Genomic DNA, 22,856 nt, shown 5'->3' with positions numbered 1-22,856 from the left:
ATGCTTTCTAAGTGTATTTTCGCATAAAAATACAAGCTGTTATCTTGGGTAAAGATAGGCAGCTATTAGTGACCCTTACTACAGAGAATAAGGCTTCTGCTCACAAGTGGCAAACCTTAGCAGTTAGCCCTGACAGCCCCTCCTGTCCCTTTCACGATTCGGTTCTTTTATTTAGTAAATCCCTTCTCCACCCCTAGGCTGTGAGTTAGCACTTCGGGTGGTGCAGGCTAGAGTGAAAAGGACATACAATGCAAAGAATACAAACGCCTTGGCTTTCTGCCTGAAGTTAATATTCAGATGGGGAATAAGAGCAGAAAGAGATGATGCAGAGAACAAAAGTGACAAATTCAGATGTGTATTTCTACGGATTGATTTATTTATTTATTGCTGGGATGGAGCTAAAAAAAAAAAAAAAAAGTGGCAAGATTAATACCAGTGAGGAAGAATGCAAGGCACAAAACAAAAGAATGAGAGTGAGAAGGAAGATAAGCACCTGGGAGGCAGACAATACAACACAAGATTCATAGATTTTAAGGCCAGCAGGGACCAATGTGATAAACTGACCTCCTGAATGACACAGGCTAGAGGTTATGAAAAGGTATAAGCAAGGGAGACACGGAGAAAAGAAATAAAGATGCAGATAGAGCTAAATTCTCTCTAGGCAGAGGATTAGCACAAAACATAGCACCTTCTTGCCTTACAAAGCTGCACTGTAGCCAGCAAGAGCAGTTAAGGCAAGAGAAACAGGAATGGAGACCAGCTTTGGGAAGATATTTAAAGCATTTTAAGGTAAAATGCACCTTGGGTTTTTGATGGTGGAAATGCAACTAAGGGGGGAGGAGGAAAGCAGAAGCAATACCAGAATAATGTAGCCATAGGAATTTAGATAAATTCTTGGAGAAGTTGCAGTTGACAAGTATTCTTTTCACAACACAGAGGCAAAGGCACTTTTTTTGTGTTTTTTCATATTTTAATGCTAACTGGAGGAAAACACTCTTTAAATTATCAAGAGAATGAAAAACTGCTTCCATGAGATTCAGACCCCTTTTCTGGTCACCAGTTGTCAGGTAACCAGTTGGGTGGAGAAATCACAGATGATTTGGAATTTGAATTATTAAGTTTCTGGCTTAAACATGGCACAGGAAGAGAGACATTTAAAAGATAGAACAGTATTCAAAGAACTCAAGATTTTCATGTATGTATATTTTTGGGGGAGTTGGGTGGTTTTTGTTGATGAGATGGGTGTTGTTTGTTGCTCTGGCTTTGTCTCTTGGAGAAAGTTTGAGCACTTACAGCGATGTTATTACAGCAGGGTAGTTCATGGGTGAGTTGTCCCACTGCTGCATCCATTTGATTTCTCTTCTGTTTCTGTGGAAGGAGCTCTGGTTACACCTAACTCGGTTACAGCGGCTTGAGCAGTTATCAGCCCGCAGCCGAGCTGTCACAGCTGCGTCTGGCTGCAAGGCCTGCAGTGTGCTGGTGCTCTCCACTTGCCAGTTCCCTACTGGACCCAAGCAGCTCCTCGGAGGGCAGAGCCGAGTGGTGTGCCAGGGTGAGGGCAGGTCATGTCACTGGTTGCACATGTTTAAAGCCAGAGTGCAAAGTTGGGCTTGTTCAGCCTGGAGGAGACCTTATAGCGACCTTCCAGTACCTGAAAGGGCTACAGGAAAGCTGGGAGGGACTGTTCATGAAGGCTTGTAGTGAGGACAAGGGGCAGTGGGTATAAACTGGAGAGGGGCAGGTTTAGACTAGACCTAAGGAAGAATTTCTTCATATGAGGGTGGTGAGGCACTGGCACAGGTTGCCCAGGGAAGCTGTGGCTGCCCCATCCCTGGAGGTGTTCAAGGCCAGGCTGGATGGGGTCTTGGGCAGCCTCAACTGATGGGATGTGTCCCTGCCCATGGCAGGGGGATCGGAACTGGGTGATCTTTAATGACCCTCCCAACCCAAACCATTTTACGATTCTGTGATTCATCAGTTTGAAGTGGCAGCATCGCCTCCCTCGGGGTGTCCTGTTGCTCTCATAGAACCACAGACTCATTAGGCTGGAAAAGACCTTTGAGATCATCCAGTCCAACCGCACCTGTCCGCCACTAAACGGTGTCCTTGAGCACTTTATCTACCCATCTTTTAAACACCTCCAGGGGTGGGGATTCAGCCACCTCCCTGGCGGCGTTCCAGTGCCCGATGACCGTTTCGGTGAAGAAGTTATTCCAGCCTGAGCCTCCGCGGCGCATCCCGAGGTCATCCCCACTGTCCCATCTCCTGCCGCTCCCCCCGCCCCGAGCCCGTTCGCTCCCAGCCGCGAGTTCGGGAACCGGCGGAGCATCGGCTCCGCTCCCGGGGTTCCCGGGGCCGCTCCCTCCTCCTTCCAGCCAGGTTACAGCCCCTCCTTTCTCCCCGCACGTCACGGGGTGCCGTGGGCACACGTGTGGGGGCTCGCCCGGGACAGCACCGCAACTCGGGGCGCGGAGCAGCGAGAACTTGGGGCCACGGAGTTCGGGGAGGAGGAGGAGTAAGAGAAGAAGAAGGAGAAGGAGGAGGAGGAGGAGGAGAAGGACGAGGAGGAGGAAGGACCAGCAGCTGCGCGGGGGCGGGGAGGGAGGAGGAAGAGAAGGAAGAAGAGGAGGAGGAAAGTCGGTGCCGGCGGGTGTTGCCGCGGAGCTCGGGTAAGAAGGTGCCGCTCGTCTTAAAAGTTGCTCTCCGGGGGGTTTCGGTCGTGTCCGGGGGCGCTGGGGAGGGTACCTGCCCGCATCCCGGCGGCGGGAGGCGCCAGCTGTGCTCCAGCTGTGCTCCAGCTGTGGCGGCTGAACCGGCTGAGCCCGGGGCTTCCCAGCGCGAACGGGGCTTGTCCCGGTGTCGGATGGAGTCTCTCGTGTGTGTTTTTTTGTCTTTCAGTGGATTGCTCAAACCGGCCGGTGGCTGTGTTTAGTTCGCCAAGCGCGCTCCACGTTTCTTTACTATGGAAAGGGGCTTTCCTTCCTTGTGAGGAAACCAAAAGTAACACAGCAGTAAAGGTCTATCGGAAATACATGGGTTTTTTCCCCTCGAGGAGAGACGGTATCGGGTTCTCCTCACTTACCGGAGTAAGGCTTGTGGAAGGAGGCTCTAAGTGGAACTTTGCTTGAGCTTAACTCATCCGCTGTGTCCATCCTAAGGATCTGCTCCTTTGAACGTACTCTAATGTGTTCCAAAGATCTAGTCGACAAACTAGCCTGTTTAGTTTTAAGTCAGACAAATTTCCTTAATAGTAACCTTTTAAAATAAGCTTCCTTAATGATAATCTTATTTTGCCTTTGATAGCCTGGGAGAGAAACAGATGAGGGGTGGATACGGTAGATGAACTTGCAGCTAGAGTCGGGGTGGTGAACAGGAAAGAGCTGCTTGCTGTCTTCAGACCAGGAACTACAACAATCGAGTGATGCTGGAAGGCAAAAGATTGAAAACAAGTAAGACAAAGTGGGTTTTTACGCAATACTTGGGTCAGCTGCAGAGTGTTTTACCCCACCCCCCAGTCTATTGGATGTCAGAAAATTTACGTGGATTCAAAAGCAACTGGATGGAAGAAATTTGAATTTCGTGAGAAGTAGACAGTTGTAACCCTTGATGCTACGAACTGCTGAGCTGAAAGGGAAAAGAAACTGAAAGAGCGTGTGGAGTAGACGCTGGGGAGTACTTATTCTCCTTCTGCTCTTTCCCCTCTTTCCAAGCATCTGCTTTTGGATACTGTGGCACAACATCTTGGGCTGGATGTGTCCTGTGGATATGATGTGCCTCTTCTTCCATACGTGTAGCTTTTCTGAGATACAGAAAGGGAAGTGAAATGCTACTGTGCTTGTCTACCTATGGTTTTTGGTCCTCCATATCTGATAATCATGGGGTTTGGTCCACTTCTGTATTTTTCAGTATGTTGCCCAGCTGTTAGGGTATTTAAAGATTACTAACAACCCTAGCCGATGCTTCTTAACACAATTCGTATAAATGAGCAATGCTTAAGGACTAGGACTTTTTTGAAAAGTAGTAACGGTGATAAGGGTTACTCAGCTAATGGAGATAAAGAATACATTCAGGTTTAAATTGCTTGTGTTGGCACAGCCTTCATGCTGGGATTACATTGGCGTTGCAGAAAAGGGGAACAGACACTGAAAACCACGTGTACCAGGTTCTGTTGATTTTGTGGGTGATAACCTATGCTGTGCCTGGTATTTGCTGGCCTAATATGTACAAATTATTCTAGTCAGTCAGTAGGCAGTCTGTGATCATCTTAGAATTGCCTTGGTGGCTGAGATTAGGTCTTTGAAATTCTTTAGAAGTAGTCTAGGTGAGCTGGGAGGGATTAACTAAAGGTGAAATTAAAAAAGCAGAAAGAGTCAAAGCCATATATTATCATTACATATAAAGAAATCAGTGAGTCCTGATTTATAGGATTCGGGGAGGCCCAGAAAATGTTAAAACATTGGTTGAGAACCAACAGGTAAGTCCAGAAATTGTGGATCACGCACATCTTGTCAGCCTGGCAGCTGTTTAGCCAAGCCTGATATGGACAAGGACCTCAGCAGATGTGCACAAGGTACAGTATGGTTTCAAGAAGCTGTATGTCCACTAATGGAATGGAAACGAAGCATTTTCAGGCTTCAGCAGAGAGATTTTGGGGAAGGATGATGAAAGGTTTTTGGAAATGTATTGACTGTTGATCGGAGCTAGAGGCACAGTGTCAGAGAGGTCTGGAGGTACCTGTTTGGCCATTTGTCTTGGTGGTTACAGTATACGTATGTGACAAATAGACTTGAAGTTGAAAGTGGGTAAGGACCGTGGGCTGTCTTGGTGTGTGCTGATGAAGCAAGCTAGGTGTCACTACCAGATGGCGTTTAAGAGGACTCTAGAAGGAGCTTAAGGTTTTTGTGTAGCTGTTACAGCTACAGAAAGGCATCAGGAATCATACAGTGGCTCCAGCTTTTGAGGTCTCCCAGGAAATATCAATAAAGGAACTAAGAGATGGCAGCAGATGAGTCACAGAAAGCTCATATTCTGCAACAAACTCCAGGTTGCTGAATCCAGCAAGGGAGATAAGTTTTGCATAACTGTCAACAAGTCAAGCCTCAACAGACCTCTCACTGAAAAACTTAAAAATTAAGAAGGCTTCAGTAGGATTTGCAGCGTGACCAAGTGTAACATATAGGTCCCTCTGCTTTGAATACAAGAAGGACAGCTGTGAAGAAAGCGGAGTTCTCTAATCGCATCATGGCCAGACAGATGCATGGTTAAGTAGATGACAGGCTACATACCAGCCTGCTGGAGACCCACACACCCTCATGCTCTGTTGTATTGTCTAACCACAATGTGGCTTTCATGGTGCATCAGGTAGCTAACCACTGCCCTGGGCAGGATTCCGTGGTGTTAATCAAAGACCTTCGCCTTTTGGATTGACAGTGGCAAAGCGCAGTTGGCCTGCGTGTTTTGTGGTGCATTGTTGTTTGATGTCTTTCTGCATGCTTGCTTTTCAGGCAAGGATAAGTAGGCACTCTAAATATTATGCAAAAGATGCACAGCTGTCTGCAAACCTGTTCCAGTTTTGTATGTGATAGGAGTTTTTGTTTCACGGAATATTGCCACCATCTCTATATTTCTGTATTCTTAATTTTTCATCAATTAAAAACATTTGATACCATTGCCCACTGTACCACAGGCACACCCCTGCATTCACACTGGAAAGGGTTAAAGCTGACCCAACTACTGTCATGCTACTTTGACCCTTCTCCACCAAATACTTAGTGGAGAATTCAGAAACTATTCTCAGTATATGAATTCACCACGGTGGGCTCATCAACCTAAGGCAGGACTGCAGGACCCCATGGATCGGTGGCACCCAGACCTCTCTTTGGAGCTTATAAGTTTTAGCCCAAATAATAATAAAAGCACAAATAATAAGGTCCGTAGTTACAGAGATCCGTGGTTTATAAAACCGTGTGAGCTGGAAGGCTTATGATTAAGAGAAGGCCTGAGTGCACAATACTTCAGTTGAAATGTGTATGGAGAGGAGGAGAATGCTGTGTATGCCTTAGCAGTACTACTGCTGTGCTTTCCTTCAGGGAAGCATCCAAATAATTCCTTGTGGTACGTACAAATAGTGGAATGTTTAGTTCCTTGTATTTCATTGAAACCATTACACAAACAAAGCTTAGGTCTAATAGCACAAAAATATATTTCTTGCCATGTAAAAGATGCCATATACCATGTGAGTTATTCAAGTGTAGGTGACCTTGCAGTGCACATCATCGTGTCTAAACATGGTTTCAGAAAGTATCACCAGGACTGTGGGTGTCACACTAGTAGCCCGAATTTCTGGTCTTGTCTTGGTGGCAGAGCTATTTTATCTGTGGAAGGAGCAAGGTCTCCCAGACTGGAAGCCTTGATACCTGAACTGCCACACACAGTTTGAGCTTGGTGAGGCTTTTGACAGAGAGTTGTCAAATCTGAGCACTTACCTGCCTCTTTCCAAGTCCTCTTCAGCCTGCTAAAGAATTAAATTAGGTTACTTTGATGTGATCTGTTCTTTTTATGGTGTTTCTCCCCCATCTCTTCTTGGTGCATAAAAATCCGATGGGAGTAAATAAAAATACGTTTATTGTACAAATAATGGCTTCCACAGCTTATCACACAAACCTTCCATGCTCATTATTTTTCAGCTAACTTTTTACACTTTTCTTTCTTAATCTTTGCAAGCAGTAGTGTTCTCCTTGCTACTTCCGTACGTCCGACTTCATACGCGCTTGAAACGCTGATGAAACTGAAGGCTGCAGCCAGCGGCAGGATGGAGCAGACACCGGGGCTTTGTTCAGCCACTGAGCTGGTCACACCTGTGTTGGTCTTCTGGGACAGAGCATCCTAAAGAGCTCCACAAGGGGAAGAGACCACAGCAAAGTCCAAGAGGTAAGTCTGCAGCACCTCTTGAAATGGTCTTGCTGATGTGACATGTTGTGACTTCGGTGGTGAAGACTTCAATGGAGGTTGATGGGGGAGTTGACTCAGCGGGTGTGATTTACAGCGGGAGGCTCACAGGCACGAGTCTGCAAGCAGCTTGGTGGAGTGGTGAAGGAAATGGAGAAATATTTTGAGCTGTTAATGGGAGCTTTTCTGCAAAACGGTGCAGTTCCTCCTGCCTCCCTGTCTAACAGGAAATTTCCACCCTCTTTTATAGTGCCACTCATTGCCAATGTACACAAGTTCTGGCCCTTTGGGCCTGATTTTTATGTTATGCAGTAGTTTGGTGTAAAGGTTAACCCTCTCTCCACCATAGTGGTAATAGTATTTTAAACTGTAGTATGAGTTGGAGTGAAGCTGTTAAACTCTAGATTGCCCTAAATTATGAGTGAATAAACTCTATTTACTAGGACTTGGACTTTTCTAAAATAATTAAGTATATATTTTTAAATTTTTTATCCTGACTCCTGCCTTCATGGCACATTATGTCCTTGACAAACATGGATACTCCCATCTCTTAAAGTCAGAGAACTTAAACACTCAAAGTATAAGTAATCAGGCTTGAGAATTTCCATAGGCAACTATCCCTGGGCTTTCTAAGCACTTCCTTGCTTTAACAGGGTTGCAAATCCTTGTGACTGGCAGGACAGAATAATTTGAGGTGTACTAAAGGATTTGACAGTAGATTTTTCTTTTTGGGCTTCCACCGGAACAGGTTTCATCAAAAGTGATTGTGAAGCAGTTCAGATGAGTTGGGGAAGCAGAGGAGTCAGGTTCACTTCTGTCTTGTGCTGCTGTCTTCTTGCACGATGCTGCAGAAGTCACTTGCCTTTTCCTGGCTAGCGAGCAGGGATACAGACTTTCTTCATCTTGACATATCTCTGGGACCTGGACATGCAGGAATTAATGTTAGATATTTTACTGCAGTTATGGGGATCACCAATGTACTGAAGGTAACTAGAAAAGAGCACCCAGCCTTTTCTGAAGAACATACAGAAAGCTGGGACTGAGGGGCAGACAGACAAGCGAACTGTGAGTGTAGCAGTTTCTGGTAGGCAACAGATCTATGTATCTCATGCAACGAAGAGTCCTCATGTTTAACACTGAGACAAAATCATGTGTGATACCTATAATTGCCAAATCTTTGCTGAACCTGTGTTCAGCATCTGGTGAGAAGCTGTCTTTCCTCTTCCAAAAGCACAAAAAGGCTGTGCTATCCTGAAGATTTTTATTGCTGTTTTCCTCGTGGCACTGTGTTGTTTTAGGTCTTCCAGGTCTTAAAATTGGCAGGCTTATCATTTAATTAGGCTTGGATCTAAAATAAATGGCATATTTTTACACATCTTGCAATTAGAGGTCCATAAGGCAGAATGTAAGTAATTATAGTTACTTAGCTCTTTAGTTGTATCATTTGGAGGAAATCTAAGTATTGCATCAGGAAGGCCAAAACAAGGGGGTGAGCTGTGTGGAATGAGGCTGGTAATGGGCACCACTATGTTACAGAGGCATAAGCCGAAGCTCCAGTGCAAGGGAAGTGTGTGGGAAACCAGACAAACTCAATAGAATCAACTGATCTAGATTTAATGCCAGTAGAAGTACTCCTACAGATGCTCCGTGTTCACTATGAATAGATAATTTTGCAATGGAAATAACCATCTAGGAGCAGTAAATAACAGCACATGAACAAATTAACTTTCCCAACTAGCAGCATTAATAGTTAAGTAAAGTTGAAAGTTTAATTCAGACAGACAGTTTACTAAACAAAAGAAATAAATGACTTAGCAAGGCATTACTTTTCTTCTTCTTCAGTTTCCCAGGAACACTGTCTACTCTTCCTTCTCCAGAGACCCCTTGAATGACTTGATTTGTATGGAGTAGAGGGAAAACCAGAAGGGAACTAACTGCATCTTCCTGCAGACTTGGTTGTGCAAACAACTTGACCAAATTTGCATTGCTCTGTGGGTGGGTGTATGTTAGGCAAATGGGAGATATTTTATCAGGGAGAACTTTTCCCAAAGTGCTTTGCCCGGAGGAGTGGGAATTGTTCTAGTAGTTCCTGCTATTATATGGTAATGATAATATTGGTTGCTGAAAAACAGTGTGACCAGTTTTCCAAGGAAAAGTGTAGACACTGGGTTTGCCTTGTTTGCCTTAGAGGGCTGGGCAAGTAGCATGTTAGTACTTACCCTCATTGGTCTCTCTCTGCACCCTTCTCTTCCATCATTTCCCAGCCTCCGTTCTGCTGCTTCTTCTCACCAGTCATTCGTTTTTTACTTTTTTTTAACCTAAGTGATAAGCAAGGAGCTTGGTTCATGCTGTTCATTGGCAGAAGGGAGAGAGAACAATGTGGCATCATTCTCTCTGTTCCTCTGCTTCCACAGACTTGATCTTTTCTCTTAACTCCTGTCCTGTGGCAAGCACAAAAGCAGGTTGCCCCACAACAGCACTCAGAGTGAGTACTATGCCTTTCAAAACCATTGAGAAGAGAGCACTGCCTACCCATACCCTTAATTTTCCAAGAATCCCTCTTCAGGTAGCAGCCATGTCTTGCTACTCCACGCTCTGGGTTAACCACTCCCAAGCTGACGTAACAACAGATAAAGAGATCGTTCCCACCAGGTGGCCATCTGGCATGACACCAAAAGTAATCTGTAGCCAACTGTGGAGACTCACAGACCTCTCTGATGAGTAATGCTAAAGTAAAAGAGTAATATAAATTCAATAGGGAAATAATAATAATCATAATGAAAATAATGATTTTGTGTTTCTGTAGCTCATTGTATTATAGTCAGTGGTTGAGACTGGACTTCTATTTACTTACTGAACAGGTCCTTCAGGAGGGACTGGTAGAAGGCAGAGCGGGGGGGACAGTGAATATTGGCTGACATACAAGGTCTGACACAAGAAAGAGAATAAACCTATAGCTCAGGAACTGAGAGGGGAGGAGGGAGACAGAGAGATGTTTATGTTTATAGAACTTATTCTAACCTGTCACAGTGAGATAAGGCTCAACTAAATTGCTTCACTAAGTATGAGTGGATGCATTTTCAAATATAGAAGTTTTTTTACCCTTGGTCAGAAAATGTGGTGTGCAAGCGTTAACAGTGAGTTAACATCAAGTTTCTTGCAAAACCAATAAATCCACGGTGGAAACTTCAATTATTGAGTCGTGCTTACAGTGAAGAGATCTCAAGGATGAAGTTGGTGCTCAAAGGAACCCATTTTTTTGTTGCTAGAAGATATGAAAGCAAAAATGATGGAGATCCTCAACAGCCTCTCAGAAAGTGATCTGCGCAGTTGCCTTGAACGTTGCCAGCATCGCATGTAGCTGTGTGTCAACTCAGAAGGCAATTGGTTTTAAGGTGACTGTAGTTGATTTTCTTAATTTGTTAAATAAAAAGAGTTACAATCACAGTCTGGGATTTTGTGTGTGTGTGTGGGGGGGACCCTGTATATCTTGTGTTCCTCATGAAAATTGGGATGCATTGGTTGTTGCAGGCAGACAGGTTACAAGCTTCATCAGGCAGAGACCTGCCTGCATGTCTTGCTGCTGACTCTGTTGCTTTCACCACTGTCTGGAGTGCCTTTCCCTCTCCACGGGGCCAGCCCATGCTGAGCAGAGATCCTTCTAGCCTCCCTAAACAAACGCCAGCCTTCAAAGCAGGATTTTCTTCTTTCTTCCTGCAGAGAGATTTCTGGTACGTATTGGCCCCACGAGGCTCTGGGCTTCCTGCGATGGGCCCAGGCAGTTCACGACAGCTCCACTCTGCTGGCAGCATCCGTGGAGCTTGTGGGCTCTGTAGATCCACCTGGCAGTTTCTGCCTTGAATCACTGAAGCAGTTGTGTTCAGTGGAACACAAGCTATATCAGAAAAGACACAGTAAGGAGAGGGAATGAAATCCTAAGGAGTTGCAAAATTCCTTGTAGTCTCAAATAAAGCAGTTGACAAGCTGTTAGTAAATCAGCGTGATCTGAATACAGACACCTTGGAGCACCTCTAGAGGAAAGCCCTGGTGCATACGAGCTGTTGGCTGTCTTCTGGAGCGGCAGCTTGGTTCTAGGCTGGCTCAGGCTCACGCTGACTGAATCAGCTTCCAGGATGGTTTTTCTCCACGGCTCTGAAGTACCAGTCCGGGGCAGAGGAACTGCTGACGTGTTGTTGTTGGAGGTCAGCGATGCTGCTGACCCCCAGAACACTTCACATGGGAGGTACCCCAAAGCTGTGCCATTGCAAGCAGAGCTGGCAGAGTTTGCAGTCCTGGTGCAAAGAGTACGCTTTCATCGTGGCTCCTCTTTGTTGGGGCAGTGACTTTCCTGGGAATGCCTCATCCAGCCCATCTTGCAGTATGTGCCTGTGACAATTTGATGGTCCTTTTCAGTTCCGTATATCTTTCCACCAGCTGTGGAGGGACCTCAGATGCTTAGTTTGACAAACATTGGGTAAGGTGAAACTCACATGCATAGCACAGCAACCAGGAAGCAGAACAGGTTTTCTGCTGCTTTTCTTCAAGGTCAAATCCAGAAGCAGTCTGAGTAATTTAACTGCAATGAATTCTGCTCTCTGGCATAAAATATTCCTTGTGGGACAACCTCAAGCAGTCCCTGCCCATGGCAATGTGATTGGGCTAGACAGCCCTTAAAGGTCCCTTCCAATCCAAACCATTCTATGTTTTTATGAAATAATGTGTGATGAATTGCCTGTATGGTTTCTCAGTAGGAGTGGTGCTTTAAACTTGCTTTTACTTTGGAAATATGGGTGTACACACCTTGTAAAATATGTCGTTCCCAATAAAATAATTTGCCTGCTCACAGGAGGCTCTTTAGAGCAGAAATGTGGACTACCACATCTTGTATAATGTATAGGCTCAGCTGGTTAATACTGAGCTCTTCTGTTCCTCCAACATACAGCATTGGCAGCTGCTGGTTTTCTTTCTAGGGCCATGAGCTTACAGAGAGGTGGGCATGACTTCTCCCTATTCCTCTTTGTGTATGTGTGGTCTGCTTCCCTCCAGGGGAGAGATGCTGGTCTGGTAGGAGGTATCCTATGGTATCTCAGGTATGCAGTCCACAGGCTGAACTGTGACAATTTATTTGTGTTCATAGGACTGAGAAGATGCAACAGTTTAAAAGGTCCCACTTTGCAGTGATTTGGTTAGTACTGTGAAACTTCAGGAAGGCACACTCAAAGCTAATTTCAATCTAGCTTCCACTCATTGGTGTTGTTTCTGCAGTATCTTAGATGTTTGATGCTACAGAACTGTAAATAATACAAGTTAAATAACATAGTAGAGTTAGAAACTTCACTTGCAATGACCTTGCCACCTCTGTGATGGTGCACAGTGGCCTTTGCAAGTGTGTTTAGAACAAAATGTGACAAGGATTATATGGTATTCAGGTGGAACTGCAGAAGACCTTTTAGGCTGGCAGATCATCACTCTTATCGCTCTGCTTCAGAGTCCAGGCTTGCTACTGCTACTCATTACAAATTTTTACAGGAGAGAATGATGCAACATCTTTTTTATTATGAAAAATGCAAATGAGGAGGCAAATATTGCTCTTGTCTAGTTTTTAATTTTCATCCCTGCCCCCTTCCCCCCCAAAAAAAACCCAACAACCCACCTAAATAGCCAAACAAGATAAAACGTGGATTGTTGCTGTCTCTGGTATTTTGTTCCCATTCAAAATGTGATTTACTTTAGAGCTTTTATTTTTGCAGTTCAGTTTACAGAAAAAGTCCTGAAGTAGGAGATGTTTCTTTTGCGTTTGAGGGAAATGTATTTACTCGAGGTGTTTTTTTCTCTCGAGTGCCAGAGAAATGCAAAAGCACCTGGTTGTTCACCACACTTACAGAGCAGGATGTTTGGGTTTTTCTGACCAGGTTGAATCTGGTGTTAGCACAGAGGACCCTTGCTTAATCCTTTTCAGGGACTGCCTTTTAAATTTCTATATCACAAAGGCATGCTAGAGCCTTGCTGTCAACCAGAAGAGTGGTGATTAATGCCTGCAGTTGACGTCTGGAAGCTTTTAGCAGGTCCACTACTCAGCCACCATGCAGTGCTCTCACCTGAAGCCTGACCACCTGGGGAGAGGATTTCCTCCTCCTCCCTAAGACTTGGCCTGTTTTTGTTTTGTGATTGAATCCGGAGTGGTGTGCATGGCTTTACAAATAAAGAAACATTCAATAAAGCAATCTTTACAACTGGGGCCATGCTCTTTGAGAGTCTAAGAGCTGCAGTTGGTGCTTGAGGGATGGATGCTTGCCTTCTGAAGGTGAGCACCAGCTGTGAAGAGAGACCCATATTCTAGACTTTTTGTAAGTGTTTTTGTGTGTCTTGAATTCTTCAAGTGAATTGCTGTGGATTAAACTTTGATGTAGCAAACTGATAATGGATCTGGTAATAAGGCTGATACAAGTGTTTATATTTGTTCTTGGCTGACCTGGAGATGGTAGAATCTGGGAGGTTTAGCAAAAGGGTGGCACGGAGAGAAGAGGAGGATTTCCCTGGGAGCCAGTGTTCACTAAAGGGCTGTGTAACTTGGAGAGGGTCTGGACAGAAGTCCTGTGTACAGTGAAGACCTCAGGCTCCTGTCCTTGAGCGCCTGGCAATTCAAACTCACCCCCACTCCTGTTCACAGGAGTTGAGATGATTCCTCGAGGCTTGGGGAAGTGCAGGCACAGAAGAACGTCACCAGCTGGTGGTTGTGCTCATGTGCAGAATTCCATCCTGTCCTCCTCTCAGCACTGGGGTCAGTGTGGGGAGGAGTGGGGTGCTGCAGTTGTTGCTTCCTTCTGATAGACAGGGACCTGGTTGATATACATTGAAGTGCTGCAGTCTTTGCTCACAACAAATTTGAACTATCCATGCCCTACTGGGCCACAGGATGTGCCTGTGTGTGTGTAGAAATGTTATGAGATCCAGAGCTAGAATAAAAATTGTTATAATACTTGTTTTCTTCCACCTCCCAGAGGAATTCTAAAAGCAGGCTTTAATTTACCCTTAATTAGCCTTCGAGTTCATCTTGCAAGCATTTAACATTTCAAGCAGTTGCAGTTTCTTAGTAGAAATTCAGCATTTCTGTGTCGTTATAGTAATTGTAGCGTAAAGGCCAAGAGAAACAGCCACCAATTCAATTTACTTCTCTGGGCCTCATAGGTGCACTTTTGCTTTTACCTCTGTGACAGTGTCGGTGTGAGCTTGGGTGATTTACACAAGCGGGTTGCCTGTGGGTGCCATAGACGAGCAAAACCTGCTTCTCATGTTTGTCATATGCTCACTGTTGGGGTTTACACACTTTTAGGTACTCTGCAGCCTCACTGACCCTTAATTTATGTTTACAGATAGCCTGAATAAGATTGACTACTTACTTTAGCTGGCTGTAGATCGGTTCATAACTTTCAACTCTTTCAGTACACATGGGAGGAATCTTGTCCTCTGTTTTTATCAGGTTTTATAGGGTTTTATGAGTGTTGTCTGAGCCCCAGGAGAGCTGCAGAATTCTTCTGTAGCCTCCTGAAAGATGAGACATGCACCCTGGACTGAAGCACAGAGGAAGGAGTGGAGCCCCACTGCCCACTTGAAGACTGCTGTGTATATTCTGATCCTTCTGCAAGCCCGGCCTCATTCCCTTAGGCAGACACAGGCAGCCGAGCCTGGCTGGACAGTGCTTTGGAGGCACAGACTGAGTATTTCACTTGAAAAGTGGCATGGATCAGCCTTTGTCCAGTCTGGTCATCAGGGTTTATTCTGCTAAGGCCACACAGTATTCAGTGGGTGGAGGAACTCAATCTGCAGCTGAAATTTTTCAGGAGAGTGTGAAATTTTCCCACCACCTTGTTCCTCCATTTTTGTCATTGTGCACCTTGTGCTGTTGCAGAAAGCAAATGATTTTAAGTGTTTGAAGGTGTATAGCTGCCCAAAAATGACTTCCTGCAGGGAGGAGAATACAAAAAAAGCTAGTGAAATACACCCGTCCATTTTCTGGGTGGGATACAAATATTGCTGTCGTAGATCTAACTAGCAAATCCTCTTCTGGTCCAGCACTAGATAAAAGCAGATTCAGAGAGCAGAGTGATGATCACAAGAAACATTTTTATTGGTAAAAATTTCCAGTTGGAAGTCTTGGCAGCTGGTAATTGCCTGATGTCGTGGTTCCAGGACATTCAGCTTTCTGTCCGTATTTATGTAATGGCAAGGTAGCTCTGGAAACTCTGAATAGCCAGCTGATTGCCTATTTCCTTCTTGAATCCTGCCGAGTTAATGGTCTTTAAGGTTCCTTCTGATAAGGTTCCAATTATGTGTTGTGTAAGAATACTTCTTTTGTTACACAACACAAATGCATTTCCCTGGTATTTGTTGCATGTCTATTTTGTTTGAATATCCCTTGCTTTATAGGTACAAAGGATAGATAAGTACATCAATTTACCTTCTCTGAATCACTCAGTACTTTGCATTCCAGCCAGTAAGTGCCCTGACCAGGTTAGATGTTGTGCGTGTGCGTGTACAGACTAGCTGTGCACTATGTGTTGGTTACAAAATGAGCTTAGTCTCCATTAATTTCTGAGAAAGCACGAACATTTTATGAAACAAGGCAAAATGACAATGCCAAGCTCTCTCCCTAGTATAAAATCTTTGTGCAGAAGATGGAATGTTGGTCCTGCAGATAGTATGGTAGCACCCAAGTAAAAAAATACTTGCAAGCAAGATAACTAGAGGTAGCATCTGCTCAGTGCTACCCCAGCTAGGTGCTTTAGGTAGCTCTAGGTGCCTGTTCCTATCTGCCATATGTCATTTGTTCCCTTCTCCTCCAGAAACAACAGTGGGTACAGTGCACTGCAGTGTCTGAGTGGGTCTTGAGTGCTGCACATGGTAAGAAATAGGAATTTTCCACTTGAATCAAAATCTGATGAGGTTTGTAGCGTTCCTTCTGTCCTGGGAGATTTCATTCCCTGGCCTAGCACTGTTCCTCAAGAAATCCTGGTCTTTTACAGAAACTAACTTCCTCCTGGTTATGAGCAAGTTATTTGTGCCTGAAGGCAAAGCTGTTGCCCTCATCCTGATATACTGAGCCTGACTGTGGTGTGTGTCAAAGGTAACAGCAAGAGAATATTAATTTAGTGTGATAAGGATGGAGCAGGGGACAGCGGGATATTTGTAGTGGTGAACTGCACTGCTGGAGAGATGTTGGAATGCTTAAGAGCTGTTAGGGTCACACATGGCCTGATTCTATGTGGTGCCAGTGATATAGCATGTGTTGTAAAAAGAAAAAGAAGGAAAAAGCAATCCAAACCAAAACCCAACCAACAAACAGATGGAGCTGTGGATACACCTGCTGGTTCCTGAGGCTCTCATCTGACCATATACTGGTCAGGATCAGGAGCTCATCCTCCATAAACAGGGGATTTGGTGGAGCAGCTGAAATTTCTCACCAGCACTCCTTAATCCCTTCCTGCACAGGGAATTTGAACCATGTCATCACAGTCTTCTGGATTTCTGACCTCTTTATATGACATAATAGTGGCTTGTGGTTGTGAGTGCCAGAAACCGTAGGAATGTTCAGGGAGCTGGGTTTGGAGCCTTTGCTCATCAGCTGCAAAGACGGAGTCCTTAGTGCTGTCCAAGTGATTTCCTGCACATCCTGGTCTGACTCCAGACGGCACCAGACTCCACTGGTCTAGAGTGGTAGTTTCAGGCAGAGAAGCATGGATCGATGGCTTTTTTTGGTTTTTTTTTGGCTAGAATCTGTAAGTTTGATACTAGGTGGAAGCTGGCCAGGGTTACCATAGATGGAGGGGGTTTGAGGCAGTGGATGATATGCTTTCTTTTGCCCTCCTTTTTTCTTTGTCCAGGCTGCTTTTTGTCATTTTGAAGGAGTAGAGAGGAAGGGATGGGGTAATTTCAGGATGGAGTGATCCCTGTTCAGCCAGGAGTGGTAGAGTTTGTCCTTAGTAATCAGGGAGAACACCAGGCAGAGGCACAAGGCAGACTTCACAGAGAGACCACACCACACAAGTCTTCTCCCTTCAGAGGAAAAAAAGGGACAGGTTAGCTGTGTTCCCCTCTGTAGGGGTTTTGTCACATGGCTGGAAACCTGGCTTTGGTTATGAGTGGCTTTTGAGAGCTACTTTTCTCCAGGAACACGGGTACAGCAATTAAGTAGGTAAAGTGGAGACCTGGATTAGACATTGGTCTTAGTTTGGAGAAGTAAAGGAAAGCACCTGCTGGCTCGGGGGAGGGTAGGATGTTTTGGCTTTGTGAGCAGATAGCTCTCTCTTTTCTCTTTGTTAAGGTTCCTGGAGGCTGTTCACAAAACATGCAGGGAACTGCTGAGCTCCGACTCCTACTAAATACATATATGTGTAGGTTTATCCTACTCCCTTCTCTGGTCTGTACCTGGCACCTGCAGGTGAAACAAGGAAGTGGCCTTTCCTTCTCCTTTCTGTTGCCTGCAGAAGAGAAATACCAAGGAGAAAGATGCACCAAGAAAAGGAAAGACAGGAAGAACAGATTAATGAACAGCTCTGGCCTGAGAGGCTGCATTTTGACTGAAGCTACAGCTTACAAGACCTGACATCGGTGGGAATGCTGAAGAGCCTAAGTTAGTCTTGCAGTGAGCTTTGCATGCACACCTAGTACTTAATTTTACAGGCATACATGGGATCTGCATACAGCTGAGCCACTTCTTTTGGCTCCACCGTTTTATTCACTCTGAAACATTCTGGAACAGCTTCTTCTCAAAAGAAAATATTGGAAGCTGCTAAATTTAGAGACAAAATAGAGCTTAGTTTAAGCTAGGTACAGCTAAGTTTAATTCTGCACTTGGATGTGGACTTTCGTCTAATTTTAATCCAGGGATGGAAACAATGCTCCTTGCACACAGCTGGTAAAGCAAAGCATTATGGAAACATGATCACTTTATTTAGTTGTTATTGTTGTTAAGTTGCTACACAGGGATGTTAGTAAATACCCTGCTGCATATAGGGGGGCCATTTGAGTGTTTTTGCACTTGTGCCTGAGGTTGTGTCACACAGCAGAGAACAGGGTAGATGCACTATTGTTTACTATTACCCTTCCTGCCTTCAAAAGGTTACATTATATACTCATTTCAGTAGATGGAAATGTGTCTTCATCCATCTCTTTCTTCAGAGCACGTTAGCAGTGTTTCCCAGAAGAAATCTGGGCACAGATTTCAGAGAGGATGGGAAGCAAATTCATTTCTAGTTAGACACCTTCATGGCCCACCCAGAGTGTTAGAGACAATGAGGATGCTCTGACTGAATTCTAAACATATCAGTTTAATGCTTTATTTTTAAAAAAATACTAATATCTACCATAAGCACACATTCACTGTAGACTCACAAGAGATCCCATTGAATCCCCTGGAGTTACTCAGGAAAGTAAATAATCCTTCCTACTCACTTAGAGGACAGTCACATTTTTAGTGATGCGGGCGTTGCTGTACTTCAGTTTGTGACTCAGGAAATTAAAACGAGGTTTGGAAAATAAACAGTGGGAGTCTTGTTCCAAAACTCTTATTTAGCTGGAAATCATCTGAAATCTGAATTAGTTTATTGCCTTCAGTCAGACAGGGAAATGAAATCTTTGCCTACCACTGTGCTAAATCAGTCTTTAAATTGACATGATGGTTAAGAAGAAACTGCAGATTTCCAGTGCCCTGTCCTGCTAAGGTGGTGTTTATGCTGTAAGGCAGACTGGTGTGCACATCCAAGCTAGAAGCTGGAATTGTCTCTTATACTTTGTTCCTAATTTAAAATAATGTCACATCTCTGTCTTCTTGCAGAATGAAGAGACACAAGTGTCCCTACAAATGTCCTGCACGAAGGAAGATCTTGATCCTATGTTTTACGGGGTGGCTGATAGCACTGCTGAAGCTCCTCCATGTTGAAAGACACTTTTTTCCCTCTAAGGGCATTTATTTGGTTGAACACTTCTTGAGCACTTCTTCTTACGTTAGAAACAGGTATTCCTATCTTAGAAATGAGTTCCACTATGAAATTAATTGTTCATCTATATATGAACAAGATCCCCATGAAATTGGCAAGAGTTTAGAGATAAGAAGAAAAGAGATCATTGATTTAGCTGATGAAGATGTCATAGCAATGACGAGTGATTGCCACGTGTATTATTCACTTAGGAAATATGACCTGAAACCTGTTTCTCCTGAGGAAGAGAATTTTCCAATCGCCTATTCTTTGGTTGTTCACAAAGATGCAGTAATGGTAGAAAGGCTCATCCATTCACTGTACAGCCATCACAATATTTACTGCATCCATTATGACCAAAAAGCAGCAAAAAGTTTCAAATCTGCTATGAAAAATCTAGCTAAATGTTTCCCCAATATTTTCATTGCGTCAAAACTGGAGACAGTGGATTATGCACATATTTCACGGCTTCAAGCAGATTTTAATTGTTTATCCGATTTGATGGACTCCTCAGTTCCCTGGAAGTACGTTATTAATTTGTGTGGCCAGGATTTCCCTTTGAGGTCAAATTTTGAGCTGGTTGCTGAACTGAAGAAACTTGGTGGAGGAAACATGCTGGAAACTATGAAGCCAAGCAGTAGCAAAAGAGAACGATTTACTTATCACTATGAACTTATGAAAGTGCCTTATGAGTACATGCAAATGCCTGTAAAAACCAATATTTCCAAGAATCCACCACCTCATAATATTGAGGTATTTGTAGGCAGTGCCTATTTTGTTTTAAGCCGAGCGTTTATTCAATATACCCTCAAAAGCTCTGTTGCAAAAGATTTTTTTGAGTGGTCAAGGGACACATACTCTCCAGATGAACATTTCTGGGCCACTCTTGTACGTGTTCCTGGGGTCCCTGGAGAAGTTCCAAGGTCAGCCCAGGACATAACAGATCTACAAAGCAAAACTCGTCTCGTGAAATGGAATTATCTTGAAGACCATTTGTATCCTCCCTGCACTGGTACACACCTTCGCAGTGTCTGCATCTATGGGGCCGCAGAATTAAGATGGCTTCTGAATTACGGGCACTGGTTTGCCAACAAGTTTGATTCTAAAGTAGACCCTGTTTTGGTGAAATGCTTGGCAGAAAAACTATCAGAACAACAGAAAGAGTGGGTATATCTGTCCTCTGACAAATACTTTCTGCACATAAATTCTATGAATGCCTCGCTATAGCAGCGCTGTCTTCCTTGATGTCAGTACTGTGTACTGTTACAGCACAGCACCTGCAGTTCCTCTGTCTTGACCTGCTGCAGGATGTTAGCGAGCGAAACATCCATCCTGCATAAAGTTCAGAGCCCTGGAGAGCCAGGTGCCTGGCCATTTGTCTATGAAAAGCCATGCCTCTCTGATTAAATGTTTTGTAACTTGCCACAAATGCTGTAATTGTTCTTCAGGGTGACTCCGAGAGGGTGAGGTTTTCTTTTGGAGGCTCTGGCGCTGTCTGTCCCAATGGAGTAGTTCAGAAACGTGTTTTACATCAAGTGTGTTTGCTTCTTTCATAAGAAACTCCAATGCATCTGTCTGCCTGTACCCTTTCTCTTCTTTTTTGTTTTTCTTAAACATATGAAACAAAGAACTCTGTATCTGCTACCTCAGGAAAGCTGGAGCTGCCCAGCTCAGGGACAAAACCAAGAGATCAGCACGACACCAAATGAGCCATGTGGCCTCGACGGAAGTCCCAAACTTCCCATCTGTGGGAGCTAACAAAGATCTTTGCAATGTGAATATGACTGGATGATATAAGGGAAAGAAGATATTTAGAACTGTATTGTCCATAGCATTATTCACTTTTTCCAGCTCATCTATGCGTTACTTTTCCTTCTGTGAAGTGTATGCTCAGGTGCCATGCCATGCCTATGAAATTAGTGGTGGCTGACTTAAACAGAAGTACGTGGTGTTATTCTTCAGAGTCAGTATATGAGCATGCCCTAAGGGCCATCTCTGCAGTCCCTTAGAGTAGATATCCATGCCAAAATAAGTCAGTCTTTATGTCTATCTCTGCCTATAGAGGTATTGTCCTATGAAATCCCAATTCTGTTGAGACAGTAGGTCTACACACAATGGATAACAAGTGCTGTGTTGAAATGCAAAATGTGAAGTTGAGAGCTATAAGAATAGCCATATTACAGAAATTAACACCCTGTTTAGAAATGTCTCTCCGTACTCCTCTCGTGGCTTTGCACCACCATGATCCCAGGCTGACAAGATATTTCTCCTGTTAACGAAGCTGCCTGGAAGCCTCCTTGCAGGTGGGCTCACCATGCTACAGTGTGAGGGAAGTGTTCATTAGTGCTGGGGTCTCTGCAGAAACACACTTGCAACTCCGAGGTGCTCCTTGGCATTTGGGGGGTTTCTCTGCAACATTGTTCTGCCCCAAGTTCAGTTTCAGTGGTTCCAGTGGACCCTGGAGTCTAGCTTGCTGCATGCAGCTGTCCTCTTTCTGCCCATCTGGCTTTTATAAAGGGACCTCTTCCTATGAGTGACTTCGAGATATCTGGTCTTATCAGTCCACTAATTGCTGCAGTAACAATCATGTCTCATACACATGAGAAGTCTGTGTGCTTATTTCAGTTGAAAGGACCAGGTAGTTTTTTGGTCTCGGTTTTTGTCTATAAATTTAGTCATGGTCAAGTCATCTGTGGCTTAAGATTGGATTTGAGAATCAGGAGTCATGGGCCTTTTTTCTCATTCATAGCAGTAATCTCCTCCTATAAGACTTCAGACAAGTCATCTGAGTTTTCTGTTTCAGCTGTTCCAGCTGTAAAATGGGAACAAAGATGTTCTATTATCTTGCTAAGCACTCCAAAATCTATGGGTATGTGGTTTGGTTGTACAGTACCAATTGCTTATCAAAGTATTTATAGAGCCTGTGGCCGCACAGGTCAAGTATTTCTTTGATGTACTGTCTCTGAAATAAATGGGGATAATTTTTTGAAGTGTGTGTTGCTTACTTCAGTGACTTGCTGTGTCTGCCCAAGGCTGTCTTGACTCGATGTGATTTATAGACATTGACGGTATTTAGAGATGCATACATCAGTATTTGTATATAAAGTAGAGAGTTCCTGTGTGGAAACAGGTTAATAAAAGAGGATGTTGGGGTCCCAGGGGACCAAGCCATAGCCTTCTGTACACATAAATTGACGTTTAATGATACATTGAAAATCTGATGTATAGTTAAACTGACTTTATGTATATATACACACACATATCCCTATTTGTGTTTGAGTGGTTTGCTCTACCATAAATTTATAAAAATAATCCACCTGCACTTTAAAATTAATTGAGGTAAATAATTTTAATCAACATGCAACTTAGTGCTACTTTAACTGGATTGCGTTGAATGATACCTATCATTTAACTTCTTTGAAATAAGGCAGCTCATGCTTCCTATGTAGTGAAGAAGTGGATGTGGAGATGGTACAATATGAGGTAGCATCACTCATTACTGCAGGATGTTCGGTAGCTGGGGAAGCACAAATGATACAGAAATAGCTGAAACTTTATGAAGTGCAGATTTTCTAATGAATTATAGATATTTCTGGGTTTTGAAGGTAACTTTAAAGGCTATTCAGCTTGTAGAAAGTTTACAAAAACTGTAGGATCACTCGAGCTGGAAAATCATTTAGCCCAGCCTCCACTCACCACTGAATTAACTATAAAATTGGTCTATGTTTCTTGGACTTTGTCCCAGGAGGTCTTGCATATCTCTCTAAGAGGATCCTGCAGCCTTCTAAATAAATGTTTTCCACTGTTTTAAGGAAAAAGAACACTGGAAATATAGATTCCTTAGCTTTTGAATAATTTTCTCACTGCTTTTAACTTTGCACTCAGTGGTGTAGATGCTATACCAATGCTTGTGTCATAGTTAGGTGATTAGAC

The 22,856-nt window shown here is 43.9% G+C and overlaps 1 protein-coding gene across 7 annotated transcripts; it reads left to right on the top strand.

Moving 5' to 3' along the window:
* Window positions 1-1,847: 1,847 nt before the first annotated feature.
* GCNT4 (glucosaminyl (N-acetyl) transferase 4) lies at window positions 1,848-22,016 on the top strand. 7 transcript variants are annotated; one of them, XM_054055318.1, is made up of 4 exons: window positions 1,848-2,669; window positions 3,304-3,449; window positions 6,727-6,930; window positions 18,782-22,016. In XM_054055318.1, the coding sequence occupies exon 4, from the start codon at window positions 18,783-18,785 to the stop codon at window positions 20,148-20,150; it is 1,368 nt and encodes a 455-aa protein (XP_053911293.1). In that variant the 5' UTR covers window positions 1,848-2,669; window positions 3,304-3,449; window positions 6,727-6,930; window position 18,782; the 3' UTR covers window positions 20,151-22,016. The 7 variants fall into 7 exon arrangements, with proteins under 7 accessions (XP_053911293.1, XP_053911294.1, XP_053911292.1 ...); XM_054055319.1 differs by having other exon boundaries at window positions 6,724-6,930; XM_054055317.1 differs by lacking the exon at window positions 3,304-3,449.
* Window positions 22,017-22,856: the final 840 nt, after the last annotated feature.

The sequence above is a fragment of the Cuculus canorus genome, chromosome Z (genome assembly GCF_017976375.1).
Source record: "Cuculus canorus isolate bCucCan1 chromosome Z, bCucCan1.pri, whole genome shotgun sequence".
Lineage (NCBI taxonomy): Eukaryota > Metazoa > Chordata > Aves > Cuculiformes > Cuculidae > Cuculus > Cuculus canorus.
Note: the sequence above shows the minus strand (reverse complement) of the source record. Positions and strands in the feature narration are given on the sequence as shown.